The sequence below is a fragment of the Priapulus caudatus genome, unplaced genomic scaffold (genome assembly GCF_000485595.1).
Source record: "Priapulus caudatus unplaced genomic scaffold, Priapulus_caudatus-5.0.1 Scaffold48, whole genome shotgun sequence".
In the NCBI taxonomy this organism is placed as follows: domain Eukaryota; kingdom Metazoa; phylum Priapulida; class Priapulimorpha; order Priapulimorphida; family Priapulidae; genus Priapulus; species Priapulus caudatus.
The window spans coordinates 458,976-480,742 of NW_014577109.1; the positions used below are offsets into that span (position 1 = coordinate 458,976).

Genomic DNA, 21,767 nt, shown 5'->3' on the forward strand with positions numbered 1-21,767 from the left:
ACACACACACACACACACACACACACACACACACACACACACACACGCACGCACACGCACAACATAATGTTAACGACGTAACCCGATCATTTACCAACGACATATATTTCATTCCGATGTTTTTCCTGTGTATAATTTGTTACTATCAAGCACGTCTATAAGTCGATGGAAGAGAGTCAGGTATCAGTGTTAGAGCTGACAGGTAATTAATAGGTGTAAGTGACCCGGAAGGAAGTGACACCAGTCTTCCATCCGGTGCATCACCGTCTTACGCTACAGTGCGTTACACCACGAGCGCGGCTACGCGCGGAAATCCCCTTACACATTATCGGTAGGCCGGTTAACGGATATAGTCACATAGTTCGCGCGTAGGATTCTACTAGAACGCCGCGTTTGGAAAGAGTTTAGTGGTTGCTATTTAATCATTAACTAACACATTTAATTAATAAGTTATTTATGTAACTAAGCTAGTTATTTATTAGTTAGCAATTATATATTTATTAAAATTCAAGTTATTACGTTAATTACTATTACATCAATAAATTATTATGTCATCAGTGGGAGATCACGCCAGCTGAGTAAATATAGTATGTACCTGATGTAACGTAGTTTATTTTGGTGCGGTGACTATTCATTCACGTTGATGGTACTCATCCTAGGCTGCTGACATTCCATACCACAACATTCACTAATTGGTAATGTGCTATTCGATAAACAACTATTCATGTCTCGCATAGCAGGGCAAACTACCTTTAAGCATCTAAGATACATTACAAGAAGTACTATGCAAAGATGTGTTTTTAAAAGACATCACTTCGAGAAAATAATGTTATACTAGGTTGCTCCATCACAGGGTACTATAACATACGCGGCTTCCTGACCGAAATAGAGGCAGAGCAGTGATAATAATTCGAACGTTCAACGTTCTATAGAATACACCTGTCTATACATTATACACTACAGCTTCGTTCATCACTACCAGTGTCAACGTCTAGAAACAACCCTACATAATGCACAGCGTTAATCCGTTAACACGCTACTTCACGTAGGACACGGGCACGGACGAGCATACAAAGTCAACGCCCGGCAGTCGTAAGTAAATGCCGCTACACGACGGAGTAGACTCATCACTAGACTAGGGGAAAAAGTAACGGTCTGGTCATTCTGCTGGCTCGATCTTCTATGCTTCCAGGCTGCGATGTTCAACCGCGGTGCCAGCTGTCGGCACAGCATCGCACGCTCAGCACTCCCTCCCCCGCGTGACAATAGTGAGCAAACGGCAAAGGCTAACTCAAAAGCAGCTCAAGTTGGAGGACATGCAGCGGCTTAATGCCTTATTGGAAATTGGTGCCGAGGATGAAGTTGTGGAAAGTACAGTAAAACCTCGTTATACTGCCCCTCGTAATACCGCCAATCTCACTTATCGCCAGGGAAATGCCAGTATACAGATCATTTGTATCTATTTGTACGTAATTTAGCCTCGTAATACCGCCCCTCGTTAACCGCCAACCGCCAGCATTATGGCTATGTACAATTCTATATAAATGCATTGAAAATACACTCGTTATACCGCCATCGAGTGTTGGTCGGTATCGGTTGATCAGTTTCTATGGTAACAAACACACAGCACATCCACGCGAGTCCTATGTAATAGCAGTAGTATTTAGCGGTATAGTACTAGCTGTATAGTACTAGCGGTATAGTACTAGTGGTAGAGATTCCGCCCCCATCATCACTTAATATTCGAAGGGCAATTCAGACTGTATTGCGATATCTTGAGTCGAACGCATATTCTAATGAACGTGACATTTCTGCCGTGTCCCTCCTACAATCTCGCATGGATTCACTCATTTCGGAATGTTCTAAACAGAAGTCAATTTCAGACTTTTTTAAGAAAGATTGAACCCCGGACTATCAAAATACTGCACGCAAACTTAAATGTACATGTACATGTGCTGAACTCCGGACTAACGAAAACACGGAGCCGGTTCCGGCCGGAACCCTTCAGGAACAGTCGGCCGGAACCGGAATCTTTTCCTAAATTCATTTATGCTACAAGCGTCATCAAGATCAAAAGAGCAGTCACTGAATGTAGTTGAGCGTCAGTAGAGTCAACTTGCTGACAATATAGTGTTAACAACTTCACACTATTCCGCCCAAAAAACTTTGCCACTTGAACATCGGCTAACTAACTGAACTGAACCTAACTGATGTTAGGTGATTCACGAGATTTTCTTTTAAAATAAAATACTCTTACTCTTAGAGCCACAGGAATGGCATCTGTCTGTTAGTTGAAAATAATCGACTAAAACCAGGTATACTGCAACATGCAGGTTTTGCCACACAATTCGCTCGCGACTAAGATGCCAGAATTATGCACTGTAAGTGTAAGCAGATGATTTACACCTAACAACCATCCTGTAATTAGAACTTTGTAGCATTGAGAACAATGAGAACAATGTAGAATGTAAACATGTAGACAATGAAAACATGAGACATAATGAGAACATGTAGAACTAGACAGAGGGCTCTCACGGAGAGTGCATACCTCCGCCAGCATGTAACATGTATGTGTATAACAGCTGGCTCGCTGCTGGCTGCTGCTGACTGGACGCCCTGAGCGAAGCTGCTGGCTGACCTCTCGACGTGACACTAAGGCGAGCTGCTGCTGAATCGATCGCGCGAACACTAGTGGCTACAACACACACTACACGAAGCACAACACGAACACACACACGAGACCGATTACATTACCTCCTTGGCGGAGGTAACAATCTAGTACATGCTCACGCACATACACGCACATATACGAACGCACGCACACACACACACACACACCACAACACACAGCAGCACACACAACACATTCCACACAACACACACACCAAACGGTCTCGCACACGCACACATAATGTTAACGACGTAAACCCGAATCATTTAACACAACAGACATATATTTATTCCGATGTTTCCTGGTATAGATTGTTCTATCAAGCACGGTCTATAGATCAATGGAGGAGAGTCAGGTAATCCGTTGTTAAGAGCTGACAGGTAATTAAATAGTGTAAGTGACCCGGAAGGGAAGTGACACCGGTCTTTTTGCCATGCCGGTCATCACCGGTCTACGCCTACAGTGCGTTACACCACGCGCGCGCTACGCCGCGGAAATCCCGCTTACACATTATCGTAGGGCGGTTAGATATAGTCCACATAGTTCGCAGCGTAGATTCTACTAGAACGCCGCGTTTGGAAAGAGTTTAGTGGCTTGCTATTTAGAATCATTAAAGTCGATCACTGCGAGTTGTTTTCGAGCGGTTTTTAGTGTTTATTCTCACTCTCATGATGACCTAACCGTTGTTGCTTGAGTAACAGTAAATGGTTTGAATAACAATAAAATGTCTTAGAAGCGCATGCAAAAGATCAAAATCAGTGCACAGAATTACAATTTTTTCTTTTTGGCGTTCTCTTGTTCGATTTTCGCTGTCATGTCTCGCCTTTCTTCGCGTACCGCGAAGACGCAACAAGGGTATGCAGTAAAGCAAAATCGCACACGGAGATTATTTTGTGGTCAGATGTGAATAAGATCAGAGTGGCATAGTAACGTAAACAAACCTAAGCAGTGTAATTGTAACCTCATAAACTATTAAGTCCTTCAAAGTCCTAGGGACCTATAACGAAAGACGAGAGAGAAATGGATTACAAGTTCCTTCCGTTGCTTAGAAATATCAGCGAGGAAATAACTTTACACAGCACAAATAGATGCCCTTTGTTTTAAATATGTTTTCGCATTGTTTTGAGAGGCCAATGTTGTGATTTTTGAAAGTCCTGACCTCGAAAAATGTATTTGCTGGTAATGATGTGTCAAACCAATTTTTCTATGCTCATAACTGCATAAAATATTGGGTGTTTTTGGAATGTTGGTGTATATCAGTGATATTTTCCTGTCAGGTGAGACTAATATTCAGCTATATTTAGTTTTCCTTCTGAGCAAAATTCTGCAATGATCCGTTTTATAACTAACACATGTTTAATTAATAATTATTTTATGTAACTAACTAGTTATTATTAGTTCAGTAATTATATATTTATTAAAATTCAAGTTGAATTACGTTGTAATTACTATCACATCAAATAAATTAATTATGTCATTCAGTGGGAGGTCACGCCAGCTGAGTAAATATATGTATGTACCTCAAATTGAACGTAGTTTATTTTGGGTGGCGGTGAACTATTCAATTCACGTTTGAGATGGTACCAATCTAGGCCTGCTTGACATTCCATACCACAACATTCACTAATGGTAATGTGCTATCGATAACAAACTATTCATGGTCTCGCATACAATGGCAAACTACCTTTAAGGCATCAAGATACACTACAAGAAGTACTCATGCCAAGATGTGTTTTAAAAGACATGCACTGTCGAGAAAATAATGTTAATACTAGGTTGCTCCATCACAGGGTACTATAACATTACGCGGCTTCCCCTGACCGAAATGAGAGGCAGAGCAGTGATAATACATTCGATACTTCGACCTCTGCAGGTTGCGCATAATGAATCTGCCGTAACCTTATATATATGAATACACTGTCTATAACATTATACACACAGTTCGTTCATGCATCTACCAGTGTCAACGTCTAGAGACAACGACCTACATAAATGCTCCAGTGTTAAATCCGTTAACCGACGCTACATTCACGTAGGACACGGGCCACGGACCGAGCATACAAAGTCAACGCCCGAGTCGTAAAGTGAATGCCCGCCACACGACGAGTAGACTTCATCGCACTGAAGACTGGGAAAAAAGTAACGGTCTGGTCATTCTGCTGGCTCGAATCTTCTATGCTTCCAGGCTGCGATGTTCAACCCGCGGTGCCCAGCTGTCGGCAATCACAAATCGCACGCTAAAGCACTCCCTCCCCCTGCGTGACAACCCACAGGCATCCCACTCTCCCGCGTGATTAAACCCACACAGCACCCCTCCCGCGTATAACCCACAACAGCATTCCCTCTCCCCCGCGTGATAACCCCAGCACAGCATCCCATCCCCGCGTAATTAACCCACCGACAGCATCCACCTCCGACCGCGTGATAAACCCACAAGCATCCCTCCCGCGTGATAACCCACACAGCATCCCCGCCGCGGTGGATAAACGCTCACACGGCACACAGCAATCCCTCTCACCTCGCGTGATATACGCGCACACAGCATCCCTCCCCCCAGCGTGATAACCACACAGCATGCACGCTCAACTCGCATGATATACCCACACAGCATCGCCGTCCCCCCGCGTGATAACCACACAGCATCGCACTCTCCTCGCGTGGATAAGCCCGACAACAGCATCCCTCTCCCCGCGTGATAACCCACACAGCATCCTCTCATCCCGCCGTATAACCCACAGCATCCCTCTCCCCGTCGTTTGATAACCCACACAGCATCCCTCTCCCCCACCGTGATAACCCCAACACAGCTTACCTCCTCCCCCGCGTGATAACCCACACAGCATCCCTCTCCTACCACAGCATCCCTCTCCCCCGCGGGATAACCCAACACAGCATCCCATCCCTGCGTGATAACCCACACAAGCATCCCCTCCCTGCGTGATAACCCACACAGCATCCCTCTCCCCGCGTGATAAACCTACATCAGCATCCATCCCCGCGTGATAACCACACAGCTGTTCGCTCCCCCGCGTGAATAAACCTACACAGCATCCCTCCTCGCCCGCGTTGATAACCTACACAGCATCCACCTCCCCGCGTGATAACCCACACGGCATCCATCCCCGCGCTGATAGACCCACACAGCATCCGCTCTCCCGCTGATAACGCCCACACAGCGCTGAGCATCCCCCTCCCCGCCGCGTGATAACCCACACAGCACCCTCCCCCCCCAGCGTGATAACCCCACACATCATCCCTCCCCCCCGTGATAACCCAACACAGCAATCCCTCTCCCCGCCGTGATAACCCACCACACATCCCTCTCCCCCCCGCGTTGATTAACTCCACACAGGGCAGTCGCTCTCCCCCCGCGTATAACGCCACACAGCATCCCCGTCTGTTTCGCTCTCCCTACCCGCGCGTGATAACCCACACAGCATCCCCCTCCCCGCGTGATAACCCACACAGCATCCCTCCCCCCGCGTGATAACCCACACAGCATCCCTCTCCCCGCGTGATAACCCACACAGCATCCCTCCCCCGCGTGATAACCCACACAGCATCCCTCTCCCCCGCGTGATAACCCACACAGCATCCCTCCCCGCGTGATAACCCACACAGCATCCCCCTCCCCGCGTGATAACCCACACAGCATCCCTCTCCCCGCGTGATAACCCGCTCCGCATCCCTCTCCCGTGTGATAACTCGCTCAGCATCCCTCTCCCCCGCGCGGAAACCCGCTCAGAATCCACCGCCCCGATCTTCTGTAAACACGCCTCGCCGCAGTTCTTTCGTAGCGCCGCTATAGCAGTACCTCGGTGCCGTACGCCGCCTCAACATTATCGGGAGGTACAGTTCGTGCGACGGCCGTACCCTCGTATACACGTACGCGCATACATGCACACACACACACACCAGCCCCCGCCAATCGATACGCGCGCATCCCGCCGCCCCGAAGCTGGCAAACTGCAGTGAGCTATTTGTGGCACGCACCGAGCCGGGCGCGCACGGCAAATGCTGTGCGGCTGTGCATACAGCTGCCGCCAGCTCGCGTTCCACATCATTAGCATGCCGGCGAGCTTCTTCTTCGCGCACAAGGGCCGCGTGTGTATGCGCGCGCGTGTGTATGTGTGAGAGAGCGAGAGTACGCGTATGAGTGTTGTGTATGAGCGAGCGAGTGTGTGTGTGTGAGAGAGAGCGTGGGAGAGGATTGCAGGGCGCGGCTGTGCGGGTCATGAATGCTCGCCACAATCCCCGCATGCGGGAACTGGAAGCCATCCCCGATCGCCGGCCCGCGTGACGTCATCGACGCACGCCAGCCAGCAGGCGTCTAGCCTCCCCGCTCCGTATTTATAATTACCTGTATACGTGCAGCTTGTTTCGGGAGGGGTCGGGGCGGGTGCGGGGGCGAGAATCGTATTTAGTATTTACACGGAAGCGCGGAAGTTAATTAATGCAGTTCTCTCGAGAACTGCTGAAATTACCGCGGAATAGCGGCGAATAGCGATGTGATAATATGGTTTCATTTCGTGGCGCCGGTACGCGTACAAACGTACAAGTACAAACATATCAGAAGTAGATAATAGGGAACGAGTGTGACTTCAATAAACAAGGGAAATTCGTCATTCACTAGCCTTAGAATACCTACGACTCTTGCGCACTCTTACGCCCTCGGCAATGCGGTGTGGCGCTGGGAGATTGTATATCGACGCAACACTCGGCCACAGTGACTCGGCGAGCTAATCTTTGACCTAGCTGCCTTTTGTTTCAAGTTAGGCGGTTTATACATTCGGGTTGCTGGCAACAGAATGGAGAATCGTGTCGTACGTTTTAGTCTGTATCTCCGGATTGCGCGTGTATATGAAGAAACGATTTCGCACGATGCTAGGCGAATGTACTGTGTACGATTTGAGCTCAAGTTGGTTGAATTACGCGTAGTAAATCGTAAGTATTCTAAGGCTAGTAAATGACGAATTTCCCTTGTTTATTGAAGTCACACTCCTTCCCTATTATCTACTTCTGATACATATATTACGACTATCAATTAGCACTTCCTGATACACACTTCCTGATGTCGTACACGGCCACGTGCATTTCCTATACGATTCTATGGTATCTCCTGTACGAGTACATGCTGCACTGAATGAAATAACCGCACGACCGAACATTCGCGCAGTGACTGGCTGAGGAAGTCTAGCGGCGTCGCAGCGCGTTTACAATGTTTGACTTACAAATGGAATCGCGATAAAAACGGAGAGCAGAGTGCAGAGCGACAATGACAAGAGCTCGCTCCAACAACAACCCTCCCCGCTGCCCACGGCTCACTCCCGGCCTTGTGTCTGCCTGCTGGACAAAGCAATGATGCTAGGCTAAGACCTTACCTCGCCCCACACCCTACTGATCCATCAGCATCTCGTCGCCATTGTAGCGAAATTGCCACCTAATTACAGCACGGCGGTGACTTGCTCCGTTTGAGACAAAGAGGTGCAGGAGACCATTCTTACAGGATAGTCGAACGTAGGTTAGTAGTTAGGGGGTGGACTAGATGGTTCTATGACGGAGAGAGGCGTCCGCGCACAGATGCTACAGCTGCTACAGCCTTTAGGGTTTACGGAGAATGCATCCTCGATCGGCCGGCACCCGTTACGGCCTTACGACTATTGAAAAATTGTTTACGCTAGCCCCTAGTCCTCTGGAAATTCCCAAAGATACAGAGCGAGGGTTGATTAGGTTCTGTAGGAGCCACTACACGCTCGTCCATGGCACAGACTCTTCCAGTTGACTCTATCAGTCATTCATTGTGAACATGGCGACACACGCAGGGCACAATCCCGATCACGGCAGACAGACACACATACTTTCGACGCAACAATTTACGTTTAATTCATACATGGGGGAATCGTCAGTTCTCCCCTATAAAACTAGAAATAGTATCTCCTATTCCGGCCGATCGATTCGTTTGTAGGCGCGGCGCGTATTTATAGTGATTAGACGCTAACAAGCAGCGTAAATGCGAAGATGAAACGCTAGTTCTTCCTATAATCGAATACCGGGGGGGAGGAGGTGTGCGGAGTGTCATTGGAGGGAGGAGAGCCACTGTCATTCATGGGGGAAAATCATACGGAATGCGAACCATACCCGCGCCTGCGCGCACTCTGTCTATGTCACCACAGCATTCGGTGCACACAATAACACATCGGCCATCTACTACGTACTATACACGCACGGTGAATTTGCGCGAATTTCATACGGGATCGTATGACATAGAAACGATTAGAAACGAGATTAGAAATGGAGCCGAATGTTTTGGGCACGCGTGCAGACGTGTACCGGAGGCTCATCCACGAGGGAAGACACGGCACGCAGATGTGCGCTTTGTTCTTTCTCATTCGCACATGGGGTAATCTGGCTTTCTTGTCTCAGCGTTGCGCCACATGTCTGTTTACCATCGCATGCGTATACCGAGATGCGGGGCCGCCACCGCTACCGCCACCGCCTACACAGCGTGTCACAGTGCAGCCCGTGCACGGAGGACCCGGATGAGAACCGATAAACTAACCGCGCACGTCGTCGTAAAAACGATGGTCGGGTTGAGTATGATATTCTGAACGATCGCTAGTCTTTGCGTTTCCGAAATTTTAGCCATGCGTACGACGGCAGCTGATGGAATTCAAAACAAGAGACCACCAGCCGGCTCTCGTCTGTTATCCCGTTGCTTGTAAAATGTCCCATCCTGAAAATGCCAGGTTCAGTGCCTGTGCCCGCTATCGGAACACGTTTACAAAATCTTTACTTTTCTGATCCAAATCTTTTGCGCATCTGCTGGGCAGGTGAGAGCTAGCGTCGCTCAATGCTGCTACGCTCTACATGTGTTATGTCATGTTCTTATACTTGTCGGTGTTCCCTACATAGGCTTACTGACAAAGTAGTGCACCTGTGTTTCGCTAACTAGCTGTGTAGATAGACTACGGATTACATTATTAGATTATTAGTAATAGATTATATCCTGTTTTCCAACACATTCCAATAAAATAGAACCGTATTCTAACAGCTAACAGGATATCCGCGTTACTGTACAGCCGGATTAATTACTATACTTCGATAGAGTACAGTGAACATGTGGTAGGTCGTATGACGCATGAATGGCACAGGACCCGACCCTTTCTGTGGGCATAGGATATGACCACAAAAACATGGAAGCCACACAATTCATTTAGCAGATCTATACGTTCATGTTATAACCACAAATGATGACCACAAAATTGGTAAACGTTTATTGACATATTTTTGATTATGCGGACATCTAACGAAATATAAATTTCCTGTAAGCTGGGCATTTTGATAAATACGTTTCAGTCATATAATGAGTGCAGTTTATATCCCCGTAATAAAGTTCGAAAACGGGAACTAAATGTTTCGACTTCAAACACATCTTTACTTACTTCATTTGTTTAACGATGGTGCTCTTCCCTGACTCTCCGGCGCCTGTAAGGCAAAAAATCACGAAATGTTTAGTCTCACGTATATCACACACGACCTATCAGTGCTTTAATTACTGCTTGCATGTAACGAAAGTACCTGTTTTGGGGTAACTAGCGGAGGAAACCGAGAAAACGCGCCCTGCCAAATCTCAACCAATCTTCAGTGTGTGCCTTTACTAACACCAAACTGGCACATTAATTTGCGATAAAATATTGGTATTTATAATATTCCTGACACCGCAGAGGACGTGACCAAACGTGTACAGGTTTCTCACGTACACGTGTACGTATATTTTCTCATATCTTAGCATATTTTCTGGGCCATAATTCTCATAACCCAGACAGAGAAATTGGCCATAGATACAGTAAATACTGGATATAAATAAATAAATATATATGCATACATGATTGATAAGGTGGCTGACCTAGAAACTGTTTGCCGTTTTAGTTTTTTTCTGTATTTAAAAATGCTAACTGGCTTATTTATTCTCCAAATAGCTTTTGTTAAACAACACGATTGAAACATCTGTCAGCCGAGAAAAACTTGCGAAGTGCGAAAAGAACATATATCTGCTCCGCCATATGCAATCAGCATTGTGTTAAAAAAATATTGCGGAATGGCTTCTTTCCGCTGTCGAAAGGTCTATGCAGGTTAACGGCCCAGGGCTGAGCGCGAAATCTGTCATTCTAACGAAACTAGCTTAATCGATCAATCACTCAACTGATCGCGCGCTGATCACTGCGCCAGGGCGGCGATTACGTGCTCAGGGTGGATGCCGGCAGCTGCAGAAACAAAATGGCGTCGACGATTCGCATCCCTCATTCAGGGTGTGGACGCAGCGGCGTTGTGCGCGAGTAGCCACCCGAACGGATGATATAAGACCATACTAACCTAAGAGCAAGAGCTTGATATCCTTTGCGGCAGCTATACCATCCTCTTTAAGGTTTTTCTCGATGGCTTTACTGCGTTCGAGCGCCTGTCTTTCGTCCTGGCTCATAGTACAACCCATGGTGAAGAGTTTTAGATCACAGCGAGCATACAAAACACACTAAAAAGCGCGGTAGTTATGTATCCGGTGCCGCCTGGCTCCCCGCCGTCACGCTGCCCGCCACAAGCTGTCCAGTTTCGCTGTCCTGGCGAAAGAAAACAACACGGAATCACGCAGAGGTAGTATGAAGAAGCCGACGATGGTCCTTTTTGTTGGTCAGCAGAGTGTTGCGGGCTGTAGCGGCGACGCGGGTGGCTGGCGAACACTCCCGTTATTCGCGTCAGTATTATCAATCAATCAGACAGGGCCAATCAGCGCGCGTCTCGTCACGGGCGCGTCGTCTGCTGGGTGGACCAATCACAACGCGCGTCTCATAGCTGACGCGCCGTCTGCCACGCAACTGCTGCAGATGGCAGCTGGCGTTGTTCGCAGCCGAAATTTGACGCGTGCTGTGTGGCGATCGGACCGACGGACAAAGCACGCGTGGCCGCGAGAGATCCGTGCAGCTGTGAAATATTCGCTACGTCTATCGTATTGACCATCGATGGCAAAATACGAACTGTACCTGCTGTGAATTTTAGATTTAGTCAGCAAGGTGATTCCATGCTTCTTCTTCGTATTCTTCTTCTTTAATTGCCCGTCCTGTATTCATCATATTGACTTCATTATTTATGTTATTAAATTATCGAATTTTATATTGGTTTAGAAATTCGACGATGTCTGTGAGAAATGATCTCAATGACACAGCAGCGGCACCTATGGACTGCATTCCACCAGATGACTGTATATCACACCTTTATTTCTACTCGTGTTTGTACATTTATATAGGGCCTTCTAGTACAGCGGTCCCGCCGTATCGGGACAGGCCAGGAACCACGAAAATGGCCTAATTAAGCGGTGGTCCAGATTAAGCGTTCAACACATAGCAACGTGCAAAAGAATGGTTTTTCAACGACGTGTTTGAAAGACGGATACGTTTTAAAAGACGGTTTTTCAAAGACGGATGTGTCCGTTTATCTAGGGCCCGGTAAAGCGGGAAACACTGTACTACATGATTAGCGGGACATGGCGAAACCTTATATACGTTCAAAGTTGTAAACGTAAGTGTACAAGGAACTGCATTGTTATTAGAGCGCAGGTCAGTCAGCGCCATGATTTACCGCTACTGGCTGCAGAATAGGGTGATACTCCATTAGGAGTGTTCCCAACTGATTCATTAATGGTCATTAATGGTCATTCATTAATGGTCATTCATTAACTGGTCATTAATGGTGATAATAACACACACACATATATATATAAACCGCTGTACCGCGGCACCGCTGCACGGTTGCTTGGAGATTGGGAACTGTCAACAACATCGGAGGTATTTTCAAAATACCTTTTATAAGACAACGCGCAGTGAAATGGGAGGAACTAGAGTTTATTTTGCCATAAGGTAGTATGATTATGCATGACACGAAGTATTTGCTAGTCTAGTACTGAAGAAATTAGCGTTTGGATGCGCATTGTGCGGCTTTAATGTCATTTAGGTTAGGGTTAGGGATTAGGATTATCAATCATCAATCATTAATCATTAATCATTAATCATCGATGATATCAAAGTTGGGAACACTCCTAATGGAGCGTTAGCCGCAGAACGTGAAATTAAAACGAACAAGACATAGGTAAAATAGTTGACAGAGACGTCGTTTCATCCGGATTTACACTATTGTATTCCGCGTCGGTCGTATGTACCATCCGCCACAATGAAAATTTCGGGGTGAACTAATGAGAATGATGTAACCAGTCGACCCTGATTCGGGCATTGGTGTGTTGACACGTGCACAATGCTGTTTCAATAATAACGGAATACAAAGAGACGGGCGAGCCCACCTCCGAATTCGCGGACAGCTGGCTCGTGTGCGGCATCCCTGTTAGTTACTGACTGCAGTGGCAGACGAAGAGGGAGGGGCATGGAATTGTGTGGTTAGCCACCCCCGCCTGTTAGCAGTGCTTTCGTAAACAAGAAGAGCGCGCTTAGCTATGTGTAGAAATGGCATCGCGCGGCTGTATGAAATAGGCCTACTAATAATGTAGCTAATATTACTTGTTCGTTTGGTACTGTACTTTATATGCGTATTCTTCGGCTATTACACTTCTAAATATCTATGGAATTCTTTGCTTCTTCTAGAGTCCCAATGTGTCGCAGCAGTACCAAGTTGACCTTGGTCGGTTCAACTACGTGAGTGAAGTTAGGTGAGAAAGGAAAGTGTACTCTGGAAATGAATTACTGTGATTACAAGTTATAGCAAAACAAAAACTGTACTCAGATAAGCATCAAATACAACTGCCTGCATTAAACATTTTAAATTGGGGGAGTACCTCCTCCAGGCTCCTCCCTCCACGCGTCGAACTCTAGTCGCTAGTTGCTAACAGCCCCACCCCTTTCAAAAATACTAGTTCGGCGTCTGGACGCGAGGATTACCACTATATCGTTTCTGGTGTGATCTAAGACCTATATACCGGTCGGTCTTTGCTGATCTTATACATCGGCGACAGTTTAGCGGTAACGTGCGCCATCTGCCGTAGAGAATCTTCAACAACTGAGAAAGTAATGTACATTGCATATTTCTTATGCACGCAAAAACAAAATTAAAGCAAAGTCACCAGTAGATGCGCAAGTAGTGATATTGGCTGTCATTATTGGTTTTTACAATCAATCACAGAGTCAACTGAGGCGCGAGTTCTCCTGTCCTCTCCAGTCCACCCTAGTCAGGAGGCTGGTGACGGAAAGCTCTGCATAGTACGTAAGATATACTAGTACGGCGTGAATTGGCCGATTACTGAATCGATTTACATATATAGCTGCTTTAACTATAATGGTTATACGTTATATCTGCGTGATTTTTCCCGATACGTAACCGCCGTCTGACCCGCGTCGGAGTTAACGCATTAGGTGCAGCGTCGTCAGTCAGGAATCGGAAGAGCGGGGTGAATACGTCTTTGTTGAGCAAGCAGAGGCTACTGCAGGTCTGTTTACATCGCGCGTATTTTCAGAGGCCCGCCAGGCATTTATCTTGTTCCTATTTGGCTTGCATCGCTGCATCTGCTATACGTGTTGCTTGCTGAGCGTCGGATATTAGGAGGGTGCTGCAAGTATTGCAAGCACATGACCCGTGCTACTGTGCGTATGTGGATTTCATCAGTCACTGATTTCCAGGATTGTTATTTTAGAAATTCTACTTTGTTATTTGAATTAAATTTTATGCATGTTGGGCACCAATCAGTCACCGATTGCCACGATTGTTACTTTCGAAATTCTACTTTATTATTTGAATTAAATATTACGCATGTTGGGTACCTATCAGTTGGCGATCGGTGTTTTATAAATTCTACTATATTATCTAAATTAAATTGAATTATGGGAAATCGTAGGCATAATGGTAAATAACGAGAAAAATCAATTAACGTAAGTACGCACGTAGTACGTAAGTAAAGTCATGTACTATGTGTGGCCATTAATTAAAAAAAAAATTGGGTTTATATCGAAATATGCTCATTACTGGTGTCTAGTATAGAAAAGCGGTATCAATATAGTTACATGAAGTCACCAGAAAGTCCATGCTGCCGCATATCGTCCGCATCGACAGATGACGCTGGTATATTCCTCTATGTATCATAATCGTATAGCTTTCTCTCAGTAATTCTTATTTCTGTCGTTGCGTCGGTGGTGGAGCCTTGTGGAGACAACATATCTCAGTATTATATGGTGTCTGAATCCGGAATTTTATCCAGAGGCACTTGGAATGTCTCAATAAAAAACGTAAATAAACACGAAATGTATTTACTACCAAAGTCTTAATCGGGCGTGTCGAATGTATCCGGCACCCAGTCACCTGGACCCGGTTCCACAGTCGTGGATTAACTTTAATTCACTAACTCAGAGTTAAGAGTTAATCCACGACTGTGGAACCGGGTCCTGTGTGTTATTTGCTAACGGTAGGCTCAGATATTATTCTCTCTCCGGAGTTGCCCGGAGTATATCTCTCTGGCAGCGCCATCTGCCGACAACATTCGTGGAAGTCGATCGCTCACCTTGTTATTTATTACTACCTACTCCTACTGCAGAATATCAGCAGTGCTTGCACTTTGCGAAAACCTGATTGTTATAAGAAAAATACGAATATATATATATATAAACGCAATGCCACAGTACAACCATGTTACTATGTGCAGCAGGTGTGCGGTTTTACATTGCAATGTTGCTGGTTTTATGATGAGAAGATTAATTGTTTTTTTATATCGATGTTAATATTGCCTTGTATTGGTATTGTATTGTTGATAGTGGTAGCGTGATGTGATCGTAGCACGTTAATTATAGTTCTCTAAGGGAATGAAATGTCCGGGATCGGTACGTGTAAACTGCAGTTACTGCACGACACAGTGAGCAGTCACGGAGCCGGCAGCTGCCATATAATACAAAATTACAGTAAAAAATATTAACGTTAAGTTTCAATTACGAATGTCAAGCTGTTATTTGATAATGAAATTAGATGCTACACAATAACGGACAATGGACACAGGTTTACAATTCACTACTAACACAAGCTAAAAAACAAACTAAGAGGATGACACTTCTATAATATAACGACGCCTGTCTATAAAGGACACTTTACAGGTTTCCATGAAATGACCCGTATATACAGATCTGAGCGACAGTCAGGTCTATGTTAATGGACACCTCTATGGTACGGACGCCTGTCTATAAAAGACACTTTACAGGTTTCTATTGATTGACCATCATATACAGGTCTGACTGTCCGCACGCAACAAGCTTTTCAACGAGCCAACATATATGTTCATGTTTTTCAAGCGTTTGAACGTTATAGCGGGATCTGCAGTAACCTCATTTCAAGAAGAATAGAATAGGATTTCTGTGGGCAAACCTAGCCGCATGGGAAATCATTCAGCTGTCAGGTTTTGAACATCAGGCTTGGAGAACATCACAGCAAAATTTCAGCTAACTTATAAAAAATAGGTTTATTCATGTAAACATACACCAGCGAAATTGCACAACCTCTCACAGATGCTGACATCTTAGTGGCTAGCGCTCTAGGGGCGCGCACGCGGCCGACCGTTCTCACGCGCACCGCTCCGTCAATCTTAACGGCTTCGGGTAAATAACTACGGTCGCAATTAATCATCGGCCGAAAGAAAAATGTTCGCATGCCGCGTGGCTCGAGATACTTCAAAGAATTAGCCCGGACGCGTTATGAAGGCTCCAGCGCACTCAACTGAAAGTTAGCATCGCCATTGACATACCAGATCAACGAATGCACACTCAAGGCGAGACTTTTTTAATTCGACGGTCCCCAAGAACCAATACAAAACTCCCGCAGCGCACACGAAACGGTCGGACTACTTTCCGTGACTGTATGATGACAGCCGCCGCCCGACTACACACAACCCCTAATAGCGGATAGGCATTAAATAAACGGCAAGCTGTCAACCGTGCAGCAAGCTTAAGCACTGTCGGGCGTCCACGCGATCCAGACACGCACCAAGTATATATCACACTTTATACACAGTGAAAATCTCCCGACGACCCGAGAACGGCATATATATACATTGTTTACATTGTACATGTATATTGTTCTCAGGCTACGACCAACCATGGCTACTATTCATCGTGTAACTATAGTAACGGTAAGAGATTTGTTGGATGGGGGTGCGGCAATGTACAAACACCAATATATATATATATATATATATATATATATATATATATATATATATCAGTGTATCAGGGTCGCTGAAGCCATGAAGAATATAGATGTTTGACGACATCTACCGATTACGGGCGATGACATGATGCATAGATAAACTTCGAACTGACTACGGATCTACGTAAACTATGGCGCTTAGATTGCGAATTAAAATCGAATAAAATCAACATTTAAAATACCTTTAACATATATTCATATAAACGATTTATCCGCCGTTGCTCTTCGAAAAACTAAACCATTTGAACAGGAGCGTTTCTGTCGACATCGTTCGTTCTAAAAGGAAGTGCTCACTCAGCACAGCGTAATAAATACTACCGGCGTTTACAGCCGTTACAGTAAAATGGCTTCCGACTATATTTAGCCCTACACTAACACAATCTCGTGTGCCCATACATGCGCACACGATGCAGCACACAGCTGTATGCGCATAGTCGCATGAATACACAGCGTACACCTCGCTATTACTGTGCGCACGCACATGCCCACCTTACATATCACACTGCTAACGCATCGACGGCTGCAAACATGGTAGTTCATTACAATCTGCTGAGACATGGATTGCTATGGACTTACACGGCTACTAATGCTCATAGAGTCTATGTCCCCCAGGATACTGCCGGAACGAACCCTGGGTACGGTCCGGTATACCGGAACGTACCCTGGTCACTATTTGATATGGTTAGGGTTAGGATTAGGGTTAGGATTAGGGGTTAGGGTTAGGGTTAGGGTTATAGTTAGGGTTAGGGAGTAGGCGTAGGCGACTTCCTAGACTCGTTAGTGAAGTAGGCGAGGTACGGTCCGGCATATTAGATAGTACCAGGGTACGTTCCGGTATACCCCGGGGGACATAGACCCTCTCAGCGCTACTAATAACGCAAATGATCGACAGTGTTGCCGCACACCTACAGCTGATGAGTTTGAGCAACCTTACACGTGTAGAAAAGAGGTATGACAGATAAGCTTGCAGTGCGAAAACTGCAAGTGTAATTTCTCAAAGAGTACATTATTTCTGGACACATATAGCAGATACGAGACAGATATAATGTGTACACATTTGTAGATTACCTAATTTATGCAATCTTCACAACATGTCTAGATTATTTACAGATGAAACGGGGAAAACAAAAGAGCAATAAAACTCCAATCCACGCACTTCCAACTTGAATTAATCATGACTACCATGTTCAATCAAAACTATACAGGTCACTTATATGCAACATAACGGTGAAACTGAAAAAATAGCACAGTGTGCGTCACAGCATTCAGTTTTATACACGATAATAAGCAGCAAAAGTGAATAAAATGCTACATTACACGATGTCATAGCATAATAATAATAATTAGTCGTCCTTCAAGACGCCCCTAATTTTTCATAGGGGTTTCGGTTGCGCATGTAGTAGGAAACATAAGGCGCTACTCCATATGTTCCCGCAGTTTCCATCAAACATCTTTTTGCTGAGTTCTAAGCAGAGAAGCAGTGCGTACCATTTTTCAAGTCTTTGGTATGACCCGGCCGGGAGTTGAACCCACGACCTTCCGCATGCGAGGCGAAGAGCACTCTACTATTGAGCCATCGCAGCGGTGTTAATAAAAATGTGTCATAGAAGAATGCAGTTTTTTTTTACAAATAATAAGCAAAAGCATATTACAGATCATACAGACGCGTGCCTTACAGATAATATTCCTCTGGAATATTACAATAATGACGGAACACTGCAAATAATTCTACATTTGATCGCTAAGCCACGTTGAACGTCTATAGCATCAAATATACTAAAAATTGCCAGAGCAGCTTTTCTTCTTTCACACAAACTCGAAGGACAGACCACACAAACATAGCAAGCATAAGAACCGCAGTGGGGCATGGGAAATCAGGACGGTGAGTCAGCAGAAAACCACTTTGTACAAAATACGCTGCACACCAAACCAGCACCATAAAAATGCAAGGATTGACTCAAGTTCGTTATCATGTTGTACTTCATCACAGCTACCCGCCCACGGCCATCTTCGTCTGAACTGATTAAATGTTACACAGTCGCATGTAGGTATCCGACCGAATACAAATCGAAGACATGACAACCGGCTTGCGAAAAAACATTCGGACTATATATAACTGCACGCAATTCCGATTTTCTCTCTTGCAACCTACTTCTGCATCGCGGCATATAGCTGGCTCACCTTCAGGCATCCGGCTATACAGGGATTGAAGAATCACAATGATCACAAATGCTGGGCTATTCAACACGACTATATCGCATTGGCGGATACAGTTGCAGCCGAGAGAAGCAGCATAGTTATTGTGGATGGACATTTGTTACTACCAGCACCACCTATAGGGGGAGTTCAGCAATAACTAGCCGCATGCAAGTTACAAAAGCAGAATAGAGAGACAAACCATGCAGACACATCATATATCAAACTAAACGGCATGGCTAACAGTTATTCATAGTTCCAGTACGAAAGACAACTGAAAGCATTGCCTTCCTAAATAACTACACCAGATTTGGGTGACAAAAAATTTGAGCATTAGGTTTGTTAATCATTTTTGAGGAGTTAGAATCTGCGTAACACACACCACAGATAAATCCGCAGCAAGACAATGAAGTTATATGATATGTTTCAGTTAATCATCACCATGATCTGCTCAACTATTTATCATTGACAAAAGCAAACTGTATGCCTCCACTCATTGAGATCTTGCGCGAAGGTACATTCAGTCTGCATAAGTTACATCACTACAACTCAGCATTAGTTTACTACTTGTATGAGCACATAGAGTATTGTGTTGCAAGTTCCACAATGCTATCTTAGTATTAATCATTGATTAGGCACATGATTTATCATAGCAAAAACACCAACGCCTGTTATCGGCTGATTATATGCGACTGACATGATGAAATTACATCCGTTTCTTAACAGACGAACAAGCCTGGGGGCACATGTGTCTCAGACAGCTTTGTGACACGAACAACTGGCTTCCTTAAATCTCCGACCTTTACATCATTCCTCCTACGCAAGGCTGTTAAGATAGTAGCCGCTGATTGTTCAAGCTACTTTCGTTGTGCTTGTTGGAATATTGTATTTCTCATCGGCCACCCGTGGAGAAGGTCTGTCCGTCTTCTGCTGTAACTAAATGTACACCAGCCTCTCGGCAGAGATGAAAATAGTCCGTCTGGCCTCTCTCGCTCTGAGAGCTGAAGCTTATACGCTCGTCTGCGAGCCAACACTAGCGGTCAATCGGGCTTCTGCTGCTGATCCCAGCAATCACAACTGACCACCATTCCACAGCGAAACGATGCTGCTCGCGGGATCAGTTCCCAGAGTTCACTCAGAGTTCACAACTAGGTCAGAGGTCGTGACCAGGTCAGAGTTTGCGACCAGGTCAGAAGTCGCGACTAGATCAGAGGTCGCGACTAGGTCAGAGGTCGTGATTAGATCAGAAGTCGCGACTAGGTCAGAGTTCGCAACCAGGTCAGAGGTCACGACCAGGTCAGAGATCGCTGATCCGTCCTGGCGGCCCGCCGCGTTTGTGCTCGATGCGATTGATGTGGCAGTCGTGACAAAGGAGGTGGTCACCGAGCGGGTAGCACCGCTTGTCGGGCTCGTCGGTCAGCTGCATGCCACAGTCCTGCCACGCGCAAACAACAAGGATGTTCATTAACACCATGACACAGCAATGGTAGACGACTACTTATGTTCAGGAACAACAAGGATGTTTATTAACACCACGACACAGCAATGGTAGACGACTACTTATGTTCAGGAACAACAAGATGTTCATTAACCCCACGACACCGCAATGGGAGACGACCACTGGTACTTACACCGATATATTTATATCATTGTGTATTATCGTTTAATTATTTATATATAATTATTATATTAAACCGACCATTATACACGCGCGATGACAAAATCATGATGGCGAGCGGCCGCATACTAGTGGTCATAGCGGTATACTGGATGGGTATACTACGAAAACACAATCGCCCAGTACATATATTAGAAAGGTTGCCCATGAGAAAACTATAAGCTAACTTTAACTCTGTATCACAGATGCTAATAACAACACGAATAGATAAAACTTGCACCGCACTTCTCACTCGAAACTCACTCCCAACATTGCCAAATACTAGTATTTTGAAGCAAAAATGATTCCAGAGAACGAAACGAGAACAATCGGGCGAGCATAATTACGAATGAAGATTCACTGTTATCCGTAGTGACAATTTGTAGTTGTAACAATACACATGGAACTGCTATCAGCTATATTATCTTTGACTAAAAGATACACGCATTGACTATGCTTTCAACCTTATGTCTAGTTGACTTACTTGACACTGGTAGCAATCAACGTGGAAGTCCTTGTCCATAGAAACCACACGCACCGTCTCGTCTGTACCCTAGTTAAAGGAAAACAGCACAGTTTAGTTCAAATAGTCAACTATAATAACTATTTTTCGTGCATACTTAGAATCATGAGTGAATAAACACGAATAGGTTTTATTCATATCTAATAGTATGCAAATATTCAAACGAACAGGACATTGTAGTGCTACCTATTATCAGCGCAACCCAGCTGTCAGTGCTAATGCTGGGCGTCTAACTGCCTAGAGTCAGGGTACTTTGTCAAGAATGTGTTTTCCAGTAGGCGGCAGCACGATCTAGGCAAAGATTGCTCTCATTTCGAATATACACAAAAAGCTGCATTGTGTAACATATGGGCGTATTTTATAGGCGTTATGTATGACAGAACTGATGAAGAACCTGGACAACCTGTTTCGTTTGGTGGAAGCCAGACGCGGAAGCTATAATAACATACAGGGCGCCTGTCTGTAACCAATCTTTTTTTTACATC

The 21,767-nt window shown here is 45.2% G+C and overlaps 2 protein-coding genes across 2 annotated transcripts in view; both read right to left on the reverse strand.

The window, feature by feature from the left end:
* Positions 1-11,401, reverse strand: part of LOC106820803 (guanine nucleotide-binding protein G(o) subunit alpha) — a 67,477-nt gene extending 56,076 nt beyond the window's left edge. Inside the window, exons 1-2 of the mRNA XM_014825373.1 lie at positions 11,045-11,401; positions 10,114-10,156 (exon numbers count right to left, since the gene is read on the reverse strand). Of these exons, the coding sequence (XP_014680859.1) occupies positions 10,114-10,156; positions 11,045-11,162 (161 nt within the window). The 5' untranslated portion in view covers positions 11,163-11,401. The remainder of the gene's footprint in view (positions 1-10,113; positions 10,157-11,044) is intronic.
* A 4,743-nt stretch (positions 11,402-16,144) lies between these two features.
* The window catches only part of LOC106820807 (LIM domain-containing protein jub-like), a gene marked incomplete in the record, with an annotated part of 75,084 nt that continues 69,461 nt past the window's right edge, over positions 16,145-21,767 (reverse strand). The window contains 3 exon segments of the mRNA XM_014825376.1: positions 16,145-17,568; positions 17,727-20,537; positions 21,244-21,312. Coding sequence (XP_014680862.1) covers positions 20,400-20,537; positions 21,244-21,312 — 207 coding nt within the window.